Consider the following 24,508-nt stretch of genomic DNA (forward strand, 5'->3'; position numbering starts at 1 on the left):
TTATTTGTTCGCTCTCCCTCCAAATTTTTGCAAACTTTTTTAGCTTAAATGACATAGATTAGATTAGTTAGTAGGGGGATGAGTCATCCCGGATGACTATTCGTCCAATTCGTCATCCGGTGCAAGTGAGGATGAATCTACTCATGTGCGTCCCTCCTCACGGTCAGTAAATAGCAAACTTTGCATTAAATTTGTGCATAATATCGCTTTTTTGCATAATTTCACATGCCTAATGTTATATAGACCTGCTAAAAAAAGGGCCAAAGTCGAGTCAGAAAGTGAGAATGATGACGAGGACTCTGGTGACGATGAATGGTCGGATGAGGATGATGACGAGGAGGAAGAAACGTTGGATGAGTGGATAGTCGAGAGGATGAAAGACTTTCACTCTCTAAAAGTTAAACGTATGGGGGCTAACGATCGTGTCAAAATCTCGGTTCTCAAGAACTATTGGGCATATGTAATAACATTACTTTCATATTTGCACAATTGGTATATTAGTATTATTGTTTGTAGGAGAAAGCGTTACTCTCCTCCACGGAGAAAGTCATGCCCTTCACTCCTGCTAAAGATTTCGTGAAGAAATCGAAGTTGACATCAAAGGATAAGGAAATGTTGGATGATGCGATGAAAAATTGTAAAAAATCTGGGAAAAATGCAGAGGCCAGAAAGAAGTACAAATGTAGATACAAGGACGACAAAGGAAAGAAATGTGGGGTGTCAAATTTCTATACTCCGAGTATGTTTCACAAACATCTTGACACGCATTTATCTCTAAAATTCTATCGTTGCAAAATCTGTTCACAAACATATCAACAAGAACCCGGATGCTTGTCCCACATCAAGAGTCATCAATGTACGTTATCATTATTGAATTAAATTTTAGCTATGATTCTCATTTACACAATATAATTATGTTTTTGGATAGTTTTGGACACATTTTCTTGCAAGCTATGCAATATTACTTTCACCCGGAAGGATAATCTATCCCAGCATATCGATGAAGGTCATGCAGACACAGATGGAAAATTGTTTGATGTTGATAAGGAGGAGATTGTCTTTCGACCACGAGTGCAATCCGATTTACTTGGTGTGATATATTACCACGATTTGTTCAGTAATGATAAGTGAAACACTGCTAATTATTTGTGTTATGCATATTATAGTTAAACCTAAAGGGAGAGGTCAGATCCGTCAATCTTACTTTGTCCCTGTGACCAATCCAGAGGGAGAGAAGGATGGATTAGCTTGTAGTTTCACACATATGGAAGATGTCAAAGATGCGGCTCGGGGGATATTAAAGGGAGTCAAGAAAAAAGAAAAATTGGGGACAGTGAGTACAGGATGTGGAAGTTTGAAAGAATTGTTGGCCCTTGGATACACCTACGACCCCGATGACGCAGTATCGTTCCTTATTTTCTCCCATGGAAAGTACTCCTCCAACAAGGTGAAGCTTTGGTTGCGTCGTAAATTGCAAGCCCACTGCATCCACAAGCGAGATGACCACAAGTTAAAATTCAAGGATAAGGAGAAGTATCTCGTCAGAGCAATTAAGAAAGTGTATGATAAGCTGCCAAAGTCGACTCAAAAGTTGGTAGATAAAATGTGATTGTCTTGTAATTGTTAAATCTGATTTGATAATATTGTTATATAACTAGTCATATTTCTAGTTATCAATAAAACATAAGTTAATCGTACCTGGTCACCTCTGTAATCTCGGTTTTCTCCACAAGGCTGAAATGTAATTCAAATAAGCTTCATCGTGATTTTGTATCTTTTGCATCGTCTTAATCCTCTCGAGGTTCAGAGTATTATGAAAGAATTTTTAGTCTATTTATTTCGTATTTCCTCTCATCCTCAGTCAGTGTACATATGGATCTGAGAGACGTGGAGGCTGGGTTTCCAGGCAAAAAGAGTTTTATGGAGTTTTCTTGGTTGGAAGTTGATTGATGTTGGTGGTGATGAGTCAATTGGGAAAGAGTTAAGTGCTCCTCCACCATCATCAATCACTTATCCCACTAAACCACTTCTACACACTTATCATCCACTTATCATAATAAAGTGGAGCGTCCGTTCCACCGAATTGAGGAATATTGGATGCAGTGGATAATTCAATTATCATCAACATATGAAAGAACCACTGTCAAATTAAATATATTTATTTAAAAAACTATGTATCGTTTTCAATTGAATATTTTTCAAACAGCGAAAATTAGTGCTACATAAATCTCAGTAATATATATATTGACATATTTTATGCTTGGTCTTGTTCAATTTACTCTAAATGTTACGTGTCACAGTGTCGCAGACATCCATTTCTCATCATCATATGCATCTCCACCTTTTAAGATTTTTCCAACTACTCAATCAGATATGCATCATAATTTCACACCCTGCTTACGTTCGCTCTTATTTCAAGCAACTATGTAAATAATTAATTCTGAAAAATTGACTATTTAAAGCAAATTGTATAGACCGGGTTATAATTTCTTTGCGTACCTGCATATTGCACATTTTTCTTTTGATTGACACCCCGTGACATCCACTGGGGATTTTGCACCTTCGAAACTGCTGCGTGACGCCTCCATCGCAAGTCTGGCATTTAAAAATAAAACCAATGAGTAAAGTCAATACAGTCCACTAGTTCATATTTACTACTTAAATCATCAAGCATGTGAATGCTATCAAATGCTATTTAATCTAATTGCTTGTGTTGACAAAGTTATAAATTGAAGACGTGGCAACAATGCGACATTATCAAGCCACCATTTATTTGTCATACTCACCCTGGAGCACGGACTCCACTCTGACCACTCTGACCAGTCGTCCCCGTCGTACACCGAGCAGGATGATGGGGCAACCTGGAGACGAAAAAAGTATTTAAGTACTTGCTTTTATTTTAGTTGACAGTTTGGAGAAATTATTTGTACACAGTGAGCATGAATCCAATGCGAAATGGCATAAAATATTGGTGCAAAATGAGAAACATGGCGAGGAAATGAAGGAGTGATAAACCAAAAAAAATTGTACATACATGCTCACTCAATATATACACCATTTTTGATTTAGTTTTCTGTACAAATATTCATCCAACAAAGTTGTGTTTGGTTCAGATATGTATGTATGTAGATAGTAGCGAGGATATCAATTTTTTACGATTCTCCACTGCATTGTGCCAAAGAGTTTGGCGAAAAAGACAAGTTGTAGAGTTCAGCAAATAAGTAGTACATAGGTTAAGGTGGCTATATGCACATGTACATATCTTTGATCCTAGTGTGAAGCACTACCCCCCTCGTTCTAGGAAATAACAGCACTTGCCCACCAAGATAAAGGCTACTTGAAGGACACTCTTCGTCTGGGTGTGTGGCCTAAAAGAATATCTCACAGGGTCCTAGATACATACATAAGTGAGAGGAAAGTAGTGGTTTAGGGCTTGCACCCAGACAGACATGTACATACATAACCAATGTTGGAGAAGGTCTGCTGGCGTGCTCGGGTAATAAATGAATGATAGGAGAAGCAGATCCAGATCCAACATTTTTTGTATTGCCCAAAGTTTAGCGAGTAGAAAGTGATTTGCCAAAAAGTTAATGGTCCATGGGCTCTTTTATACGTATTGTTGGGTTGCTACTTTCAATACCATTTCTTTAGAAGGATATTCCGGCAGAGTGATACGGAGGTCGACACTTGTTCTACCCATTTCTTCATTTGTACAAAATGTATTACTTTAGACTAATTTTGCAAAAATTTGTAGCAAATTCTCGATCTTCTTGATGTCTTGGAAAGTTTCTGATTCCATCGCGTAATGAACGCGATTGAGACTCGTCGTGATTTCAATTGAATACCTCTCTGATGTACCAAGGAAGTGAGTCTAGATGGTCTAGATAGACTAGCAACTTGGCTGGAGCAAGTTGAGAAAAAGTTGTCCTGGTCGGTGCACCTAAAGTTTTAGTTGGTTGCCTCCCGAGTAAAGCAGCAGCAAATGCCTTTCTTTATTCTGGTTCCTTCTCTCCGATCTTCTCTCGTCTTCAATTTAGTTGCCCCTTCTTTACATGCTGCAGATTTATAGTGAACTACCTCCACAGGCTGCATAGGGAATGGCAATAAGTGAACTCGAATGAAATCGACAGAACCAATACATTTTCCAAGTTCGAATCACTTTGATAGTTGAACTTGTTCTAAAATTGTAAGCAAACACACATTTCAGTGAATGCAATATGTGGGCAGAAATAAGTTTGGGTTGTGAATGCAAAAGCAGAAATCAAGTAAGAAATAATAACATTGTTGAAAGCCTACTCGGCGCAGATTTGCCGAAAATCTTTGTCCGTCGCAGTTTTTGTTATCTCTGTAATGAAATTGCATTTGCATTGCGTTTGAGAAAAATTCTGATGGTCCTAAAATCTTTCCTTAATGCAGCAAGACTGCAACATGACCAATATGCATGACCGTTCGCCTTCATTATAAAATAGCCCAGGTACATAAAAGCTACTTTCGTGTGTACTCAAGCACCATGAAATACGATTTCCCAAGCAGATCTCTAACTCTAACCATTCAATGAAGGCAAGGGTGCGACGCAGTTGGTAACATGATACTGATTTACTTCACATGCACAAGATCAGCCCACTTCTATCGAAATCTGTTCAGAATCTCAAATTCCCATCCCAATCCGATCCATACATATCCGCCTCGCATCTTGATCCATCGGTTGGCCAGGAAAAGATGTGTAACGGAGCTGTGCCATCATACATACAACCGACTCTTATTATTATTATGTACCTTTGCTGGCTTCCTTGTGTAATCTGTAATCTGTTCTGCTGCGTAATTTGTATTTGGATTGCTAGCAAATTGGATTCATTTCTCCATTTGTTTTGTTCACGGCTAGTTAGTGTCTTTGGCAAGCAGGGAACATTGAAGTTGAGATTGATTCAGTCAGTCAGGCATGAAGCAGATTTGTTTCTGGTTGAGGTCAGCTAATTGGGGGAAAGCAAGGTGTGGTTTTAGAGTGTCTGCCCCGCAGATTATAATAAAATATCAGGTTTCTCGACGAGCACAAAGTCCATATTGTCGAACTAAATATGTGTATTGAAAAAAATAAACAATAAGGTCTATAGATATGTATTTATATAAAAAATAATTACGACCAAGCTCGCCATATGTATAAATATGTATGTATAAAATTTCAGCTTTAACAACCCTTCCATTACGCAAGGGTACATTCTTTCTACTAAATATACACTGAAACATTTTAAAACTAATTGGTCAACCCCTTCAATGTTGCGTCTTTGTCAATGTGTCAAAATGACGAGACCTTTGCTTACTGCTTTGTCCTAATCTCTGCTCCAATGCCATTCAATTGGATGGGATCATGTTACAGATAATTTTAATTGGACCAATCACACGATCCTATCCCAAGTTGAAGAAGAGAGGAGAATAACGAAGAAAAAAGACATTTATTTTCAACCCTTTTCCTGTTATCACATTCTCAACTTGCACCATTTTTAAGTATAATTCGGATTTCGGTATAAAATCCGGCATAAAATCCAGATCGAGCAGGACGAATGGCATGCAGACCAGATTTGATCTCTCTCAGGAGGGGGTGAGTATCTGTTCATGAATGAGTCTAAATCCAGTTTAACATGTTCTCTTCACTTTTATGAGCATGAATTCAGCATGATTCAAAATCATTGTAATTGGGGATATGCATATCCTTGAAATTGCGTAATGTTTGTGTTAGCATGTAATTTTCTCCTTGCACAGCCACCCAGCCCGACTTTCTCCATCTCCCATTTTATTCAACTCTGAGGATGAAATAGAATAAAATAATGTGATTGGGGATGGGATGATGGCAAGCTGCCAACATGACAGTGTTTTGATGCATCCATCAGCTTTATCTGTTTGTCCTTTACGGTGCCTCTTCTCTATCTATCTCGCTGCTCCGAGCGGCGGAGGAGGCGGAGGAGGAAGGAAATATTATCCAACATCTCATAAAATAACATCACAACAACTACATAAACCAGGCAGACCAAGTATTCTTATCCCGAATAGCTCCGTCCTGCTTAACGTTACGTTTTGCTCATGAAAAATCATATGCATAAACTTGTTTATATAAATAAGGGATTTCTAAAAACTTAGATTTTCGGAATGGTTAGTCGTGAAATTAATTTTTTAGCCGCTCTTGAAGAATTCACTGTGTACTTAATAATATTACAACAACTTTGCTCCTGTTTTCTATTTATGGAAACGCAGACGAGAGAAAGAAAGAGAGAGGTAATGGGTGAAAAGGGGTTGGTTGGTTGGTGGGGAAAGATGCAAAGGAGTGTAAATTCTGCTTACTTTCACTCGTAAAGACAATTGCACAAATCCTTTTTACTTCCTCTATTACGGAATGGGAATCAATAACGAGTACTCAACGAAACTCAACTTTCTTCTCAAACTTGGAGGAAAATTTTGTCGTCGTCGTCGCATTTTGCAGCCTCGTTCGTTCCTTCGTACATATCTCAGTCCAGATCCTTACCAAAATAATTTGAATCCCCAACACAGACAAACACCCAATTTCGCTCGCAAATATTAGCAATGTTCCAACTTGCGGATTGAATAATATTGCTTTCACTTATTTTCCAAACTATTTGTTTTAAATATTTAACATGCTTCTTTCATTTCCTTTTTATTATGTCTCCGTTTACTTACAGTTTCTAATGTTGGTCTTGATTAGATCAGTAGTTATTCAACCGTTTAGACTATATTATTCAGGCGGATAGTTATAAGGGCAACATGAATAAGGTATAAAGTAGGTTCATGAAAAGATAGAGAAAATAGTTGGGGGACGAGGCATGGGTTAGGTATATAAATGTGTAGGTAGTAAATACATATGTGCATTTACAACTTACTCTGTCAGTCGTCGCTCATGAACTTATTTGCCATCTATAAAATGGTTCTTTGAGGAAAGGAAGAAAATGTGGCTAACCAAAGAAGGGTTCATCAAGAGGCAATGCTGGGCTAGTCTCGAGGGAAAGTTTACATGTGTACTTCAACCTCAGGAATGAGCAGCAGCCTCTCGCCGCGTGTTCGTACATGCATATTCCTCCAGATTCCGTATACCTTGCGCCTGTTTGTGCAAAGAACTCTGCCCAATTTATTTACCAGGACGAAAAAATAGGCCAAAAGTTACTAGATCTAAAATTATGATGAGTTAAAACAGAAAAATTTGAATAATTCCAACATTTGTGAAAACGTGGATTCTTATTTTTAGGTGTAGTGACGTGTTTACCGGAATATGTCTTAGGCCCACACATTTTAAATGTTTTCATCTTGTGCTTTTGTAGATATAGCCGCTTGCGCTATTTGCAGGTTTCCTCGACCTACCAAGTTTATTAACAAACAAAACCCAGGGAAATAAGACGTAGCGTACATACGCATGCACAAACTTTAACTAACACTGCTACTGTAAAATTGTCAATTTATTCTGCGCATTTTCCGGCAGAACCTTGGAGCATGTACACATACCAACTTGAGATATGCATATGTATAGTATGATTTGTTTGGTTGGCTGAGGTGATTAGGATTCAGGTCTCGGAATGGAGGCTGATGTGGCAACTTTGGCTATTTGTCTCCTGGCTGATTACCCACCAAATCAGGGCCACGCCACGTACACCCCAAAAGAGGAACTTTCTCCTCCACCACATCCCTTATCACGCCATCTCATCTGCATACACAGGGACAGGTCGCATCCACCACACATGCTGGGCCTTTCACTCACCTTCCCAGCAGCCCAATAATAATATGGGCCCCACAACCCATGGGCATTGCCTTCCGACACTACTAATCGTAAGTAGAAGTAAGATGGACTTGAAAAGTGGACAGGCTAAAAAATAACAAAATGAACACAAAAATAGCATTTTTCTCCGATCTCGGATAGTGCCCATTTTACATTTCACTATGTTCCACACAGCATTGTTATTCGGAATTGTTCCGAAAGTGGAGCTGTTTAACAAAAACAAGTTCACTGTTTTAGGGATGCTCGACAAACCATTATGCTTTCATGTAAAATGACAGTCCATAAAAATCTTTGTCTTGTCCTACATCTCATAAAAATGCATAAGGGTCGCTCCATGAATCATCTCGTGGAGAAATAAAAGTCGGGGCAGTGTCCAAAAGCCCCATTTTTAATTACTGTGTGATTTATCACCAAAAATTCTCATTCATTTGCTAATTAACTACTAGAAGCCAGAAAAAAGTGAGGATCGACACCTCCGCCTCCATTAATTAGGTCCACGCCCTCACCCAAACAAAGGCCCTTCGTTCATGGTCTAAATTCACACTTCAAAGCACTTCAAAGCTACCGACACAAAGGGTTATTGAACACAAAAGGCTGCTTATTTCTGCTCCTTCAACTTTTAACCTTTTTTCCTCTAATTGTTGTGGCTCACTAGCGTACACACTTTTTTTGTGGCTGAATTTCGTTAACTTTATCTTACGAGAAGTTTAATTAGATGAAGTACAAATAAGAACATTTACTTATACAAAAATCCCAACGCACATATCTGTGTAGTGTATCTATAATATAATATTGCATAATATTATAAAATGTAGAACATCAACAATTAAAATCTAAATCTCATAAGGAAACCCATTTGTGTCTGAATTAGCGTAATTCACTCATGTTCATATATACCACGTATATTATACGTTCATTTGTATGCATGTATCTCTCTACAAATAAATAGGAATAATCTCTTCCTATGTATCCACACAAGGAATAAATATCTGTAATCTTCAAAACTGTAATGGCACAATGCTACAACACGATGCGTATGAAGAGGTATTTGGATCCTACAGTTACTTGACAAAAGTTAAAAGCTCTTCAAGAAGAATGTCATCACCGTTTAAAATCAAATAGGAATTTTGAAGTGCAAATATTTGGAATTGTTTATCACCAACACATTTACACGCTCAATCATCGGACAAAGTGTGTGTAAAGTCGTCAATTCCAACTATGCAAACAATTCCCATGCAAATTGCAATTCTGTGTTTGTTATCCAACCCTACATAAATATTAATGTGCGTGAGTAATTGGGCAGGAGGAAAATTATCACGCGCGTGTGTGTGGCCTGTGGCACCATTTCACCCATTTTTTTAAGTGTTTAAATACCGTCATTAAATAAGAGTTAAGACTTTGCAATCCAGAGGGAAATCTCCGCTAATTTTTTATGAGCTCGTAAAGTTCACTTCTCTTGCTAAACGCAAGAGAAGTCTTTAAGGACGGAGGATATGTACATACAGAGATCGGTGAAGGATGAAGTCTGACGGGCAGATATGATGGGCCTGAAGACGTGTACACCGTCATGTTCGTATCTCCTGACGTCGGAGAGTGTGAATTTAAAATGGTTTTCGAAAAGGAACGAAGAAAGGGTGCGGACCACCTCATCTTGACTCGACATTACTTTATTTTACTTTCCCAGCCCTTGAGCAACAATCAATATCTCACCTCGCCGATCCGTCCTCTCGCTAATGGAGACAACTCCCATTCAAGAATCGTATTCACACTCAATCTGTTGGAGGTAATTATGGAATGTGCAGGGACGCTCACAAACCTTGTGCTTGGCCTGGCTTTCTGAGTGTTTGTTGAGAAGATGGCTTTTTAACTTCTCTTTAATTTGGATTATGCACAGATCACAAAAGAAGACGGCCCTTATACATACTGCTGATAAATATCTACTTGGCATCGTTTTTCATGAGGAGCTTCACAAAAGTCTCTTTGCTGAGTGTAGATAAATGAAGGGTGTCGTAACTATTCGTTTAAAAAACTAAACATTGTTGAATGAACCATGGAATATCCAATATCGCCTTCTCATATTTTATTTTGAACAAAAATATGCATTGGAATGGGTAGCTCATCTTCAACAGTGAAATCTCTCATCTTTGCTTGGTAAAATTATTTATAATGTAAACACCATCACGATCTGATGGCTAGAATTATTACAGCGAACCATAGATGAAATAATGTCCAAGTTGATTCTCACTGTCTGCGCCGTAGGAAAATTCATGAAAAATAAATAATTATGCCAAACATACAGTTGACCTGGTTTTATTTGGATTTACCTTTGATTGAATAAGTCAGGTCTCGGAGCCTACGCACGAATACCGTTTGCATGTACATATGTATTCGTCATGATGTTCTACGAGCAAATCCCATTTCATTTGTACGCTGTCGTTGATTTTTTTCTAGAAGAAGAGATTGTAGTAATGGACAGATAAATATTTGATGGTGATTTCTCTTCAGATGATCGTTGCCATTTAGCAGTGTGAGGTGAAGCCAAGCCATGATTTGTCATGTCACTACTTATTTATTATCAAGTATCTGTTTTTCCTTGAATGGTTTGTTCTCCCATCCATTCCCCACCCTCTCCTTGTTTACTTCTTGTTTGTGCGAGATAATGGACAAATAATTGATAATTTATATGGAAAGAAGGCTTTTACAAGTTAACCAACGACATGTGTACTTTGGTGCGTTGATAGCCAGCAGTCAAACCAAGATCAATGACGATTCATAGTTTAGAGTGGTTGGCCATCTGCTTCGTGGTCAAACTCTCAAAAAACTATTGATTTAATGACACAATGGGATTTTCTTGTAATTCCTGCGATACTCGCCAATCCAATCAACATATATATAATCATTAGAAATCAAAGAAATGATAAAATCACAACAATAATAAAAAACAAGCCAACTAAGGATAAGGGTCCTAAGTATATTTTATGTGTTTGTGTGTGTGTGGTATTCTATGAATGGTTCCAGACTAATAATTACTAATATTACTAATTACTAATTAGTAATTATTAATAGTATTTACGTCCATAAAAGTGTTTTATTAAGTATTAAAAAACAGAAAAAAATTGTTCTTTACAACGTAAATTGTTTTTGTGCATGTTAGTTGATTTTCTTAGACTCTTTCTGTTGAATTCTCATATGCATTTACAGCAACGTATTGATTGTGAGAATAGTGGAATGAGAAATCAATAACAATTAAGCAATCTTCACTTGGGCATTTTGACCACCATGGTTCGCATTAACATCCCCTTCTCGATCTTCAGTTTATAAGCTGGCCTTTTACAACACGTAGTTAGGGTATTGTGTTGTGCGTACATTGTACAAACGGCTTGTTTATCTCGTGTACCGTTCTCACCGGGCCACACAACAGCAATGTCGTAAAAGCAAACTTCCTGTCCACTTCCCATCATAAATTCACAATCACACATAACACCTTGTCGTCGGCTCAATGTTTGTGAGGTTTTGGAGACAATTGCATTTACAACACCATGTAAAATACATCTCGATGTCCTCTAAACTCATGTTGTAACAGATGCACTTGATTGGTCAAAATGTAAGATTTTGGTTTTAGTGAGATTATCACTTGTTAGTTCGCTTTCTCCGTCTGGCTCGACACTCTCCAATCCAATTCACATTTCCTTGCACAATAAATGTGAGGAAAAGTTCCAGAGGAGGAGGAGGGGAGGAATGCAAGGAATACATACTTATCTCGGGTACAAAGATGCCGAAATAACAATTAGAGTCAACAACGCCATGTTCAGTAAATAAACTAATTGACAACGACCAAGAGGGAAACGCATCCCCATTTCCTTTATCCTCAAATCCTAATAGAATAGAAATTCTACGTAAGCTTTTCTGTCGACTGGGGGCCTGATAAACTGAATTGAAAGTGTATTTTCTACATACATAGGAAAACAAACACGGGAAAATCTTCTGCAGTTTAACCAACTACATTTTAACAATTAAATAGTTTCCAATTTATTTTATTATTTACCATTTTTGCAAATTGTTTTGCCACTTAAATATGAAAGGATAGCTTAATGTTTACCAACTTGTGCACATTCTGAATAACCATGAAATTGGAATGCTAGCATGAGATTGGAACGCATTAAGATATTACATTATGTTAGAAATACTGCGGGAATTGATGATTTATTTCTGCCAAAAATGTAGCCAAGTGAAACTTGTCTCAACCCTTTCTTTCCTCCTTGTAATCGTCATCTTATGCAATTCGAACTGATAATAATGGTTGCTCATACTGCGTCCCCTTCTTCCTCTTCCTCTCTCTCCTTCTTCCTTGTCCACGTTGTTGGAGACAATTCGCAACGGCCAGCATTAAATCCAGGCTATGCTATGAATGAAACCGAAACCACATCCCAAAGCTGTTTCCGAAAGAAAACCGTTCCAAAATCGCTGGTTGTGTAACACTTATACGACTCCTTGTAATATTTTCTCTATTCTGAGTTTCATGGATTAAAGGAAACGTTCTAGTAAGAAATAATTTGGCCTCTTTCCGTCCCAGATTCTTCCGGATAGTGTTGCAATAAGATGCTTTTATTCTTTATGTGTTCCGTTATGTTTTAGTCGAAAAGGGGATTTTGTTCACCGATGCTTTATTGAATGTGTATAGTATCTTCCCTTTAAAGATAAGTAAATTGTCCAATCGAAAGATATGGGGACTTCGATGACTGATTTTGTACATGATCAGACAGCACAATCGAGCACTTCCTTTCACTAGAAAAAACTCTAAATCAAGCCTTCTTGTCCTTTTGGAAAAGAATAAGCATTTCTTGAAATCAACCTCAATTTATCGGAGTCTGTTTATGATGCTGGATCCATTTATTTATTTCAAGAACAACAGCACTTTTGGTACTTTGTGTACACATAGGTATGTATTTTAGTAAACAAAATCTACCTCACTGTCTGCTTAATTTGGGACAAGAAAAATGTGTGTAGCACTTGGGATAAATGAATTGGCTTTCACTTTCTTTTGGGTTCATTCTTATCGATATTTTCCTCACATGTCCATAAATTGATGACCCACAAACAAATAGGGGAAGCGTCTAAATAGGCCTATACCAATGCCAAACTGTTATATGTACCGTGCATATATATATGTGCCTACATATATACATAAGTAACTTTTGCATATTTAATGAGGACCCAATCGATCCCACAATTGAGTCTAATAAAACTTTTTTTTATTTTAAAGAAGGATTCAGTTCCAAGATTATACATGGCTAACTAACCTAAACTTTCATCCTAATAAAAACTTTTCAATTCTTTAGAGAAAAAATCTCAAAATCCACAAAGTTAAAATACTGAAAGCTGAAACTGGGACGAGCTACATGATAATTTTCAATACACTGAAGATTTTAGTTATTACTCACGCTCGCACATATTTATATGTGTAGGTTATACGCAGTACTTATCATGGATTGAGTTAATAATGATTTATAAATCTTGATTAGTCTTCTTTAAGAGTAACATTGGGCATTGGCTAAAAAATACATCGTACACGCTCAAATCAGTTGGACCTAAAAAATTGGATAACCATTTTTATGGGCGTAGGTGAATGAAATACATTTTTGTGTTGATATAACACGTACCTGTATATGTACACATAAAATTGATTTTATACACTACGTCGATGTTTGATAGAGCAAAAGTCTCAGGATACTTGGGTCGAGATATGAATCTGTTAGTTCCACTATACATAATCAGACGCAGATATTTCTTATTTATTTTCATTCAATTGAAGAGGCTGTGAAATTTCAAGAAGAAAATATGGATTACATTTCAAAATCTGCTCCTCCTGCGGTAATTAAAAATTGGAGACGAGACCCTCTTGGGTCATTTTCCAATGCTCTTCCTTGAATTTAAGAGATCATCTTGCATTTGCTATATGGACCCTGTCTCTACGATTATTTTAATAGTTTGGGTAACAAGGTCATAGTTGACCTGGACGGCTACGCCACTTTAGACATTGTTAATTTTTCAACAAACGAGCGGTTAGTGCCCAATGATACGTATGTAGATATTGAATCAACGAATACTATGTAAATAACATCTAGTTTATCTTCTCAGGTTCAAAAACTGTGCTCAACTCTCAGTTTGTATGCTCAAACTAAGTATAATAGTGTTCCTTAATAATCAAGAAAAGGAAATCAGTGCAGAACTTCCGACTTGATCACCATTGCAGATATGAAACCAAGAAATATCGGCACAAGGAAAGGAAGACTCTGCTTCCTCCGACCATCCATAGCTGAGAAATGTAGGTAAGCAAGTAGTACATATAACTTGAGGATGAGTGGCTTTCGCTTGTTCGTACATAACGTGAAAGGGCATTTTCTTTGGTATGGCTGGAGAATGGCTAGATAATAAAATGTCGGTGCTCCATTTTCATTTCATTTTATTCAACAAAATATTGTGACACGTGTAAATGTCAAGAGTGAGTTGAATGAAACAAAATGACGGATATTTTTGTGCCAGTGCTTCAACACGACCAAACTTTATTAAATGTGGGGAAAAATGATGAAAATAACCTGATCTCAATCTTCTCAATTTGCCCAGACAGAGCCAGCATGGCTTTCGTTCTGCTCGTCTTATTTTCTTTATTTGCATTACAATTCATCCCTTTGGTGCATGTGACGTTACTGGAGGAGCTATGACGTTACTGGAGCTATAGCGTAATATCACCAGACCACAATTCTATTCCAAACTGCAAAAGAGAAACTTGATTGTTGTGATAGGACACGATGTCAACACTATTTCGAGCGCCTGCAGAAAACTGCGACAAATAGCAAACGAAGATGTATGCACAACTTTGAGAATTCTTGAAAATACTAACATGAGAATACGAATTTAGAGCAATAGTTATTAACGCAATATAAACAAGCAAGACAACACCAACACAGACTTTTCGATACATTTGTTTAGCTGTGAAATTTTCTTTGGGGAAATTGAGACTTATGAAATCGTTCGCCTCCCAAGGTTGGATCGTAAATTGCTTTTAATGGAAAAGCAGAATAAAGTTGAGCAGTTAAGGAGGATGAACAAGAGTTAAGACAGGTAACCGATAACCACTTATCACACAACTCGTCCTTTTAGAATAGAATATACTTTGATAACACAAATCTCTGTCATACTCGATGCAACTCTCACCTTTATGATAAGTAGAATTGTGGCGATGTAGAGACCAAACCAGCTCCAGTTTTTGTTCGTCTTCGTCATTTCGGCTTTCTTTACATCCACGACCACTTTATCCTTCACTGATAGCAGCATTCCATTAATTTTATAATATTCGTTCAATCACCAAAAATGCATGAATGTGAAAAACAAGTGTTTCCTTTCTGGTGTACTTATTTTACTATTCTCGTAGTTTATTTCAATGCTTTGCAACGTGGGACAGCCTGTTTAAAATAATTATTACTAATACATATGCAAATGTAGACAAGATTTTGAATGTCTACGTTTGTTCAGAGTTAATCTTTCTGACTCTTTTAACAAATATTTAAAGCGCAGTGGAAAATCGCAACGTATTTATTTTGAAACCGTTGGCTTGATTCAGTATTTATCTAGAACGCACTGAACTGACCACTTGGAACCCCACAGAGACTATAAACAAGGGGTGGTATCAAGATAAGCTCCACAGAGCTTGCTTTACACAGTAACTTGAAAGTTGGTTGGCAAGAATAGGCTGGTAAGCTAATGGACAAACTTTTGCTTGCGTACAGTTAGTCAAAACTTGTCATGAATCAGATCACGGTGAGATGGGACAAGAAGGACGCTTCATTTTTTGTGGATGTGGCGTTTTTCTCCCAATACTCGCGATGTGTTCTCAACTCTTGATCTGAACGAGGACTGAGAGCACCATCAACTTTTACTCTGGAATATCAACGAAAGTGAACCAACAAAGGGGGAAAATCCGGCCAGTTGAGAGAGTCTGCCGTCTAACTCACTGCGGCTCGCTTACTTTTTACGTACATTACATTATTCTACCACAATCCATACATACATAACTTGTTAGAGCTGGGAAGGGATGAGCCCAAGTGAAAGTTTACTCTTCGTTTACACGTGAAATTCCATGGACAATCCGCTCATGGTGATGTCAAGTCTCAGGTCTACGACGATGAAAATAAGTAGCATGATGAGTATTGTATGAATATAATGAATGGGTGGGTTAAGTAACAGTCGTGAATGAAAAATTGCGTTGGACATAAACCATAGGTCATGAAACATTTTGTTGAAACAAAAAATGTGTTTCATGCACATATGTATAAGACGTAGGAACTCTACTTTTGATGACCATCAAAAGTAATTTGCAACACGTTGAATTTTTTTGACAAACATTTTAATGAAATCTTGTCTGAAAACGTCATTACAACATAAGTATATTTTTAATGAAAATATTAATACTAATAGACCGTCTAAAATTAATTTATAGTACAATAAATACGGATACCGCCATCGAAATAATAATCAAAAAACGGATTAATTCCTTCGCTTGCGAACTCTGGAAATTCGCCATGAATTTGGTTCTTCGTACTTATTGTAGAGCGGTTCGAGTCGCTGGTTCTTTTTGAATTTGGACAATTTTGTGGGGTCTGAAAATCTAAAATATGCAGGTGCATACTCCACCAGCCAACGCGGGTCTATTGTCGTCACTTCTCTCATGTACTCCTTTGTTGTCTGAACAATTTCGTGATACACCACCCACTCTGGTTGTCGATTGAAAACAGCACTTGAGGGATGAATGTAAACTACCTGAGAGTCGACTAAGGTTCTGTATCCTTCTTGGGGATCCTTTTTTGCAGCTGCAAAAAAACAAGTATGAAGTTGAGACAGAGGAAATTCATCCGTGAGCGGGAAGTCATCATCAGCAGGGAAAGAAAAACAAAGCGTTTTTTACTCGTGTTAATAGAGTGAGAGTTTACTTTGTTTATTATTATACTGAACTGTAACTGTCTAAAATAAATAAAATAAGTGTAATGGAACCATCCAGTAGTAAAAGTGTTTTCACCACTCCCCCATCATTCTTTTCTCCACCCCCTAAACGACCACGTGTGGAAACATCTCAAGGATGCACCATCCTGTTCACTGGTTAGTATGTATTTATAAATTATTGAAATAGTATGATGATGATGATAACAACTACTATGCATTTGCTAAAATACATTTGTTATTGCTGTAGGGTTAGCAAAATCAGGGAAATCCACCCTATCTAATCGACTCACGACCCTTCTCAAAGACCGAGGGATTCCAGTAAACCAGTTGGATGGAAAAGACCTTGCTTCTGGCTTATGCAGCCCTGCCCCACTCCGTGAACATTTTGTGCATATTGCGAGTGAGACTGCCAAATTGTTCAATAAGGAAGGATTTATATCCATCATCAGCATAGTTGCTCCTAACATAGAGGTACATGATAAAATGCCAACGAATCATGTATTAGTACATAATAATGATTATGCTTTCACTCTGATTTGCAGGATAGAGAAGCAGCCAAGGCGTCTCATTTTAAGGATGGACTACGGTTCCTTGAAGTGTGGGTAGATAGACCAAGGGAACAGTGTGAAAGGGAGACAGGATTTGCAAAAAATTGTAATTATTATGCGTATATTTATAAAAATCGCGTCTGTAATATGGAATTACACTTTTTTGTTCATGTAGTAATTAAGTCAATTGATGCCAATTATCAGCCACCAACTCACCCGGATATCCACCTCCACCGAGATGAGAATAATGTGGATGCTTTGTTCAGCCAGTTGCTGGATAGGTTAATGGAACGTGTGAGTTAATACGTACTACCATTCCATTTGTATATAATGATTTAATATTCTGTTCTTTAGAGAGTAATTCCTTCATTATTCATTCAACCGAAATCCCCTGCAACTCCTTCCTCCACCACAACACACCACTCATCTGGAATAGAATCGGAAGATGAAGAAGGAACTGTCTTCAAAATCCCACAAAACGGAACTGCAATCCGAGCAGTTTTTGACCAAGTGAAGAAGGGCATGATAGAGTTTGGATTTAATGGGAGTGATGCAGATATCACAAATGGAAATGCATATTTCCAGCAAGTCATGTCTACTTGGACTGACCACTACAACAGGTGTATAGATCCAGAAGACATGTTCAATCCTTATGAAAACAGATTCTTCCCAGTCTTCATTTCCCAATCACTCGTAAATAAACAAAAGAATACATCCACCAAAAGTCCTGAGACACCTAACAAGACACTCCAGGATGAGTGGATTTCAGTTTATTGGGCTGCTGATCTTGGTATAATCAAATTTGGGAAAATCCAAGTTGGGAGGAGCTTTCACCAGTACTCCAAATGTGTAAAATGCTGGCAGAAATCAACTGCAACGCATTATCTCTGTAACAATCATTCCACAAATATAATGCTCCATTTGGCAGTACTCGTGGATAACAACAACAAGGAGTCCAGAATTTATGCATACGCAGACCAACGTTCAGTAAAGATGAAACCATGGGACAATCACATGCTACGCTCCTTTGCAAAACACAAAAAATTGACGACGATGCAGACGTATTTCACCTCCCATCCTAATTGCAAGTTCACGGGGAAAGTCAAATCTATTCTGTTTCCCTCACCTGGACGACAGCCTCTTATGCAAACTACTAAGGTTGTTTTAATTTGTTAATCTATATCGAGTGAAATTAATAATTAATAATTAAGTATTTAATTGTATACTTCCAGCTATCTCTGGCGTTAATCTGCCTTTTGAGGAACATTGCAAGAGCTGGAAATGAGAATATCCTCCCACACATGTTTCTTCAGGCTGAACTGGATATGCCCTCTGCTGACCTGGCTGCGGTGGAAAGGACTTTGGAGCAGAATGGCATAACTTTTACCGTACGAGAAAGTGAAAACCCCCACCCACCCACGTCTCAAATGGCTCTCAAATATTGTGATAAACTTCCCCGGGTCTACGTAGGGATTGAAAAAAATGACAAGGTTGGAATCGGCCTAAAAACGGCAAAAGACAGTGGTGTTGGAAGTAGACACACCCAGTAAGTATAATTTAATATTAACCTACATGATGCTGCTCTAACTGCAGTTTACATTTTCCATGCAGCTCTACCGGTTTCAGAGCAGGCCCCCTCTATCAGCCCACCATCAGTCCTGAACAACTCGCAGTTGTTAATTATGTTCCCCCTATTCCACAACCTGATTGGACCCCTGAAGAATTGCAACAACAACAAGCCATAGACCAGAAAATGAAGGAGGAGTTGGATGGATTGGAGAAAGAATTTGGTAGTGACTGCAGGAGGAAGGAAGCTCTAGGAATTGCAGCTCTAGTAATCGCGGAAATGAAGGGTCTAAATCGTCATGATGGAGTCCCCATTCGCAGGCACAATAAGAGGTTTAATCACCTCAACACTGCAGAGGAAGGGGATTATGTATATATTCAGAATGTCTTTCAATTTCTCACCAGGCGTATTCTTGAGATTAATGTGATAGGAAAGAATGATTTGAATTTTGATGAGCATTTTAAATTATTCGAATAAGCCCTCATCGCCTATGTGAGATTAATAAATGCAATGCTTGATAACTTACCGTTTCTAAAGAATCCAGAGCAAATAGCTTGTTGTACTTTTGACGTCGATTTACCGCAAGAAACCACGTCTAGCTTGTGACGATCCATAATGCCAAGCAACTGTTTCCTCACATCCTGAGCTCTTTTAAGAGTTCTGACTTGTACAAAGTTTTCATAACACCATGCTGGAGCGAATTTGTTATTTTTCCATGCATTATAGACAGCCAGCAAGGTTAAGTGATCACCTTCCGCTTGATGGAATTTGGCTTTTCTCTGATCCGCCAACTCCTGTTTATCCTTTGGCCGATAGAAGACGTTTTGAACGGAGAGCATGGACACGATCGTCAAAATTTCTTCTGAACAACCTAACTGTACAGACATGATGACAATTTTTGCGAGCGGGGGCTCTAGTGGAAATTCGGCCATCCGTCGTCCAAGCCTTGTTAACAACCCTTCGTCATCCAGGGCAGAGAGGGAGTGAAGCTGGGCTAAAGCCATCACCAGAGCTTCAACTGGAGGAGAGTCCATAAAGTCAAAGTGCAGAAGGTCGTTGATTCCCATTGCCTTGAGTTGAATTAGAGTAGATGCAAGATTTGTTCGTTGGATTTCGGGTACCTACCATAACAAACATGGGCCATTTAAAAAATACTTGTTGATTGTTGGCGCAGACGAGATATATATATTTAGCATTACTTATGATAAGCAAATTAAAATCATTAATTGTTCTTACCGGTGTTGGAAGCATTTCGTCCCTGTAGGCTCGCTCAGTGTACAATCGATATGTTTTCCCTGGTCCTGTTCGTCCGGCACGACCAGCTCTCTGTTTAGCTAGAAATTAAATAAGTATAAAATTTCATTCGATTAGAGGTATGCTGCAGGTAAAATATGATGGAATATTATGCTAATCATATTGATAACTTGAATATACTATCTAGATGCTAACCTTGAGCTTGAGAAATTGGAGTAACTATAAGAGCATCCATCCCATTCTTTGAGTTGTACACTTTCTGTTTGACAAATCCAGGATCAACTACGTAATATATCCCGTCAATGGTTAAACTTGTCTCCGCAATATTAGTGGCAATTACAACTTTTCTTGATCCGGGTGGAGCTGGGTCAAAAATTCTTGTTTGCATTTCAGAAGGAAGAGCTGAAAATGAGGTTATACGGGAAATTTTATTTTTTGTATACATACACAATATGTCATAATTATACTATGTTTATAATAATGCTGGAGCTGGGTTGTAAATAAAACTAATTAGCTTACCTGAATAAACAGGGAGGATAATAAGTTCTGGGACATCTGGTCCTAAACTTTTCATTCTTTCATACAAAACTTCACAAGCTGAAATAGAAAACAGAGTCAGGTTACAATTTGTAGTTTACAAAGCGATATAATTATTTCATTATGCGAAAACATTTTCGATTGGTCGTGCTTTCTTTGAATATAAGATGATATAATACATGTTTAAATAAAATGTGGCAGTTCTGCCTTTCTTTCTACTAACCTGTGTCGATTTCTTCTTGACCAGTGAGAAATAAAAGAATGTCGCCAGGGGGTTCATTTAAGTGAATTTGCATCACTGTGATCAAACTAGCGTCCAAGTAATCAGTTTCAGGTTCTTTCGTGTAGAGGATTTCTACAGGGAATGTTCTTCCAGGGATTGTGAAGATTGGAGCTGCGTTGAACTGGAATTGAGTCAAAATACATTAAATATTAGTTGCAAGGTACAATTTAAGACTTAAAAAAGAACTACACTACATTATGTCTAAATAAATGTAAAACGTAAAACTTACATATTGGGAAAACTTCACAGCATCGAGTGTAGCCGAAGTTACAATTAGTTTGAGATCCTTCCTCTTGGTCACAGCTTTCTTTAGCAGGCCAAATAGGACGTCAGTGTGAATGGTGCGTTCGTGGGCTTCATCCAACATGAGGACAGAGTAACCCTTGAGGTCAGAATCAAGTAAGCACTCTCTCAACAGCATACCATCCGTCATGTACTTTATCTGGGTTTCTGGAGACGTGCAATCTTCGAAACGGATAGTGTATCCAACCTCTTGTCCCAATCTACACCCAAACTCTTCAGCCACTCTTTTAGCTGCAAACGTAAAAAGTACATGTAAGGTTAAGGTTATCAATATCATGCTGTATTGCTGTCCGATCGATACTTGGGTTTTTATCCAAAATTTGTAAACCGATTCTTACTAAAACTTACCGACGGACATTGCAGCCACTCTTCTAGGTTGGGTACAACCAAGTTTACCCAGAGTTGTGAACCCTGCTTCAGCCAAGTATTGAGTAATTTGGGTCGTTTTTCCGGATCCTAAATATAAATGATTACCATTGTCACACTATAATACATGCATGCATACCCCTATTTTGTCATAACTTATAACTCAACTTACCAGTCTCCCCAATAACAATCAAAATCTGATTGTCCGATACGGCTTTTACAAGTTCATCCTTTAACTTAAAAATGGGAAGCGATTGTCGTTGTTCCAAAATGGACATTGTGGTCTTTTTTCCATAACTGGCTTTTTTGCCTCCAATAATGTGTTTTTTCCATTCAGGCAATTCAATGGCTGAGTTTGAAGGCATCCCAATTCCTCTGGATGCGTTTTCTCCTCCTTCCGGTTCTTCGGGGAGGGGATCATTCCAATTTGTTCGAGATCCTCGCTGACCTCGATTTCCACCAGCTTCGTCTCTCTCAATCATTTTAGTCTCCCTTCTCTCCTTGGAGAGAGCACTTTGCATCATGGCAGCTTGAGCAAGAGAACCATCTGGATTTTTAACTATGCGCACCGGGGACAAATCATGGAGCAAGCGACCTCCCCCAACCCCTCTATAAGAATGCAAAATAATAACTGTAAATTTTACGAACATACTAATTGCATAGTAATTAATAAAAATTTCGTGCACTAACCTAAGAAATGCTGGTTCTTCTTCCGCTAATTCCACTTCAATGTCTTCTTCGTCATCGTCATTATCATTGAGAACATGAAGCTCTTCATCTAATTCTAACAGAGTTTGCTTATCAAGTGTCCCAGCCGCTTGCATTTGTTTGAGTTCCCATCTGTGTAAATATATATATAATACAAATTATTATCATAATAAAGTGAATTAAAATGTGTTGCTTTCTCTCAGGACTTTTAAAAATGGGGTAGAAAATTAACTAAATTACTGACCAACAAAGTAAACTGTGATTTGCTAGCCTAGTTTGTAAGAGAGGAAAGCAAAGGTACAAAGACTGATGGGACAGGATTTAAAAAAAATGGATTGATTGAACGTAAGGATTTTCATCAATGCGAACACAGCACAGATGTTTATTAATTGATTAAATTGTTAATTAGTTGATAACTCGCACAATTACCTTTCAGGGGAAGAAATTCTATTTGTTCTGTATTTTCCAGTGTCTTCAGACATGTCCCGAAGTGCAGGGATCACATAAGCGATCTTGCTCATGGGACGATCAGGATTTCGCATATCACTTTCATCATCAACTCTCCCATCTGCATTGATTTTGCCTACGTTGATGGATGGGTTCAAATCTTCGCCAGTTTCTTGATCGACATCTTTAATGCTTAGACTGACTTTGTCGTTGTTGTATGACAAAACTTTGACCTTTACTTGTTGGCCTTTGGAAACAACATCTTCTGGTGTGTTGACACGACCTTCTCGTCTGAGTTGAGAAATGTGGCAAAGACCTTCCCATCTATTTCTACCAGGGCGGCCACGAAGACCATCAAGCTGAACGAAACATCCAAACTTCACAACGGATGCTACTTTCCCAGTATAGATTTTTCCGACTTCAGGCTCCATTGGCGGCAGCTTGTCACTTAAATATGGTTTCTCTGTCTTTGTATAGTCCCTCAGTCTTGCGCGATCATCCCGATCACGCGAGCGAGATCTTGAGTGCCTTCCACCTCGGTTTCGTCGTGACCTGTTAACATTTGGCGTTTAATTTCTTTGTGTGAAGGATAAGTTGAGTATCTTTGTACAGACCACTAAAGTGGTCAAAAATGCTGACGTGTAACTTACCTATTATCATTCCTGTCATAACTTTTAGATCTAGATCTAGAGGATCTTCTCTTTCTCTTTGGCGAGTGACTCCTTGATCGTGACTTGCTTCTCCGCCTGCCTTTCGATGAGGGGGACCGACTTCTCCTATTTGAAGGTTTGTGGTTACCCCTAGGACTTTTTTCTTTCGTGTCCTGTTTGGATGGAGCAAAAGATTCCAGCGCTGCCATCATGTTATCTAATTCTGCTTTCTTGGACTTTTCTTCAATCTCTATTTTGATTTTCTGTTGAATTTCCGCTTGCAACCTGATTTATAAATTTGAAATACAATATAATATGGATTAGAGACAGATTTCCAATAAAAATAAAACTAATTCGTTTCAAATTTTATTAAAAATACTAACATTGACTGAACTTCCGGTTTATCAGGAATGGCCAAAAACGGAAACTTGTGTGCAAGCACTTCTGTCTTTGCGTCTGTTGCAGCAAAAGTCGAAGCTCCCTTATCTCCAGCAGCACCTCTCTCCTTTTGAGACTTTGACCTCATGTGACGAATTAATCTAAATAAATTAGCCGTCAGCGAGTCCTATAATTAAAGAGAAACAATTGTTATATTTCTTATAAACCTGTATATTTTTTAAATATAAATATATTTGCATTTAATTTGTAACTACTTACTGTAAATTCGGCTCCATTTTTCTCCAATGCAGATCGAAACCCTTCGAAGGTTGGGTTTTCATCAGCCAACGCGATAACGTACTCGGCCAAGTCTTTGTCGTTCATGCCCAAGTGGTTATCTAGCTCCGTGCACACTTTCGACACCAGTGACAAGTACTCCAACTTTTCAATTTCCTCCATTTTCACTAGTTGTAGAAAATTAACTTAAACAAAATATTGTTAAATAACTGATCAACGAAGTGTCGTGTAAAATAAAATTTTTCCTTCACATTTTCAGTTTCAGAACGCAACGACGACATCGAGAAAAATTCTTCTGAAGATGCAAGTTGAATTTGGAGGAATTTGGGCATCATTGTGCCCCGTCCGACTCGACCGGCATTCCAGTCCAGTAAAACTTTCATAAATAGTGTTTGTGTT

General features: G+C 38.1%; 3 protein-coding genes across 7 annotated transcripts; 2 read left to right on the top strand and 1 right to left on the bottom strand.

Annotated features, from left to right (window-relative positions):
* Positions 1–20: 20 nt before the first annotated feature.
* On the top strand, positions 21–1,701 carry LOC110842457 (zinc finger protein 84). 2 transcript variants are annotated; one of them, XM_022088203.2, is made up of 5 exons: positions 21–162; positions 244–460; positions 517–856; positions 929–1,090; positions 1,167–1,701. In XM_022088203.2, exons 2-5 carry the CDS (start codon positions 374–376, stop codon positions 1,607–1,609), a joined length of 1,032 nt encoding a protein of 343 aa, XP_021943895.1. In that variant the 5' UTR covers positions 21–162; positions 244–373; the 3' UTR covers positions 1,610–1,701. The 2 variants fall into 2 exon arrangements, with proteins under 2 accessions (XP_021943895.1, XP_035704202.1); XM_035848309.1 differs by having other exon boundaries at positions 244–404.
* LOC110841712 (ATP-dependent RNA helicase DHX8) lies at positions 1,583–24,408 on the bottom strand. Of its 4 annotated transcripts, none has more exons than XM_035848249.1 (16): positions 24,092–24,408; positions 23,818–23,999; positions 23,435–23,719; positions 22,767–23,336; positions 22,320–22,469; positions 21,802–22,238; positions 21,612–21,719; positions 21,190–21,494; positions 20,901–21,081; positions 20,660–20,737; positions 20,336–20,542; positions 20,123–20,220; positions 19,413–20,007; positions 2,787–2,861; positions 2,500–2,595; positions 1,583–1,734 (listed from the first exon to the last, which is right to left on the bottom strand). In XM_035848249.1, the coding sequence occupies exons 1-16, from the start codon at positions 24,269–24,271 to the stop codon at positions 1,703–1,705; spliced, it is 3,579 nt and encodes a 1,192-aa protein (XP_035704142.1). In that variant the 5' UTR covers positions 24,272–24,408; the 3' UTR covers positions 1,583–1,702. The 4 variants fall into 4 exon arrangements, with proteins under 4 accessions (XP_035704142.1, XP_035704139.1, XP_035704147.1 ...); XM_035848254.1 differs by lacking the exon at positions 1,583–1,734 and adding an exon at positions 2,235–2,422; XM_035848246.1 differs by lacking the exon at positions 1,583–1,734 and having other exon boundaries at positions 2,234–2,595.
* LOC110841713 lies at positions 16,720–19,425 on the top strand. Its single transcript, XM_022087406.2, has 7 exons — positions 16,720–16,927; positions 17,019–17,242; positions 17,314–17,425; positions 17,495–17,613; positions 17,674–18,477; positions 18,552–18,865; positions 18,931–19,425. Exons 1-7 carry the CDS (start codon positions 16,816–16,818, stop codon positions 19,361–19,363), a joined length of 2,118 nt encoding a protein of 705 aa, XP_021943098.1. The 5' UTR covers positions 16,720–16,815; the 3' UTR covers positions 19,364–19,425.
* Positions 24,409–24,508: the final 100 nt, after the last annotated feature.

The sequence above is a fragment of the Folsomia candida genome, unplaced genomic scaffold (assembly GCF_002217175.1).
Source record: "Folsomia candida strain VU population unplaced genomic scaffold, ASM221717v1 Fcan01_Sc001, whole genome shotgun sequence".
NCBI classification, from domain to species: domain Eukaryota; kingdom Metazoa; phylum Arthropoda; class Collembola; order Entomobryomorpha; family Isotomidae; genus Folsomia; species Folsomia candida.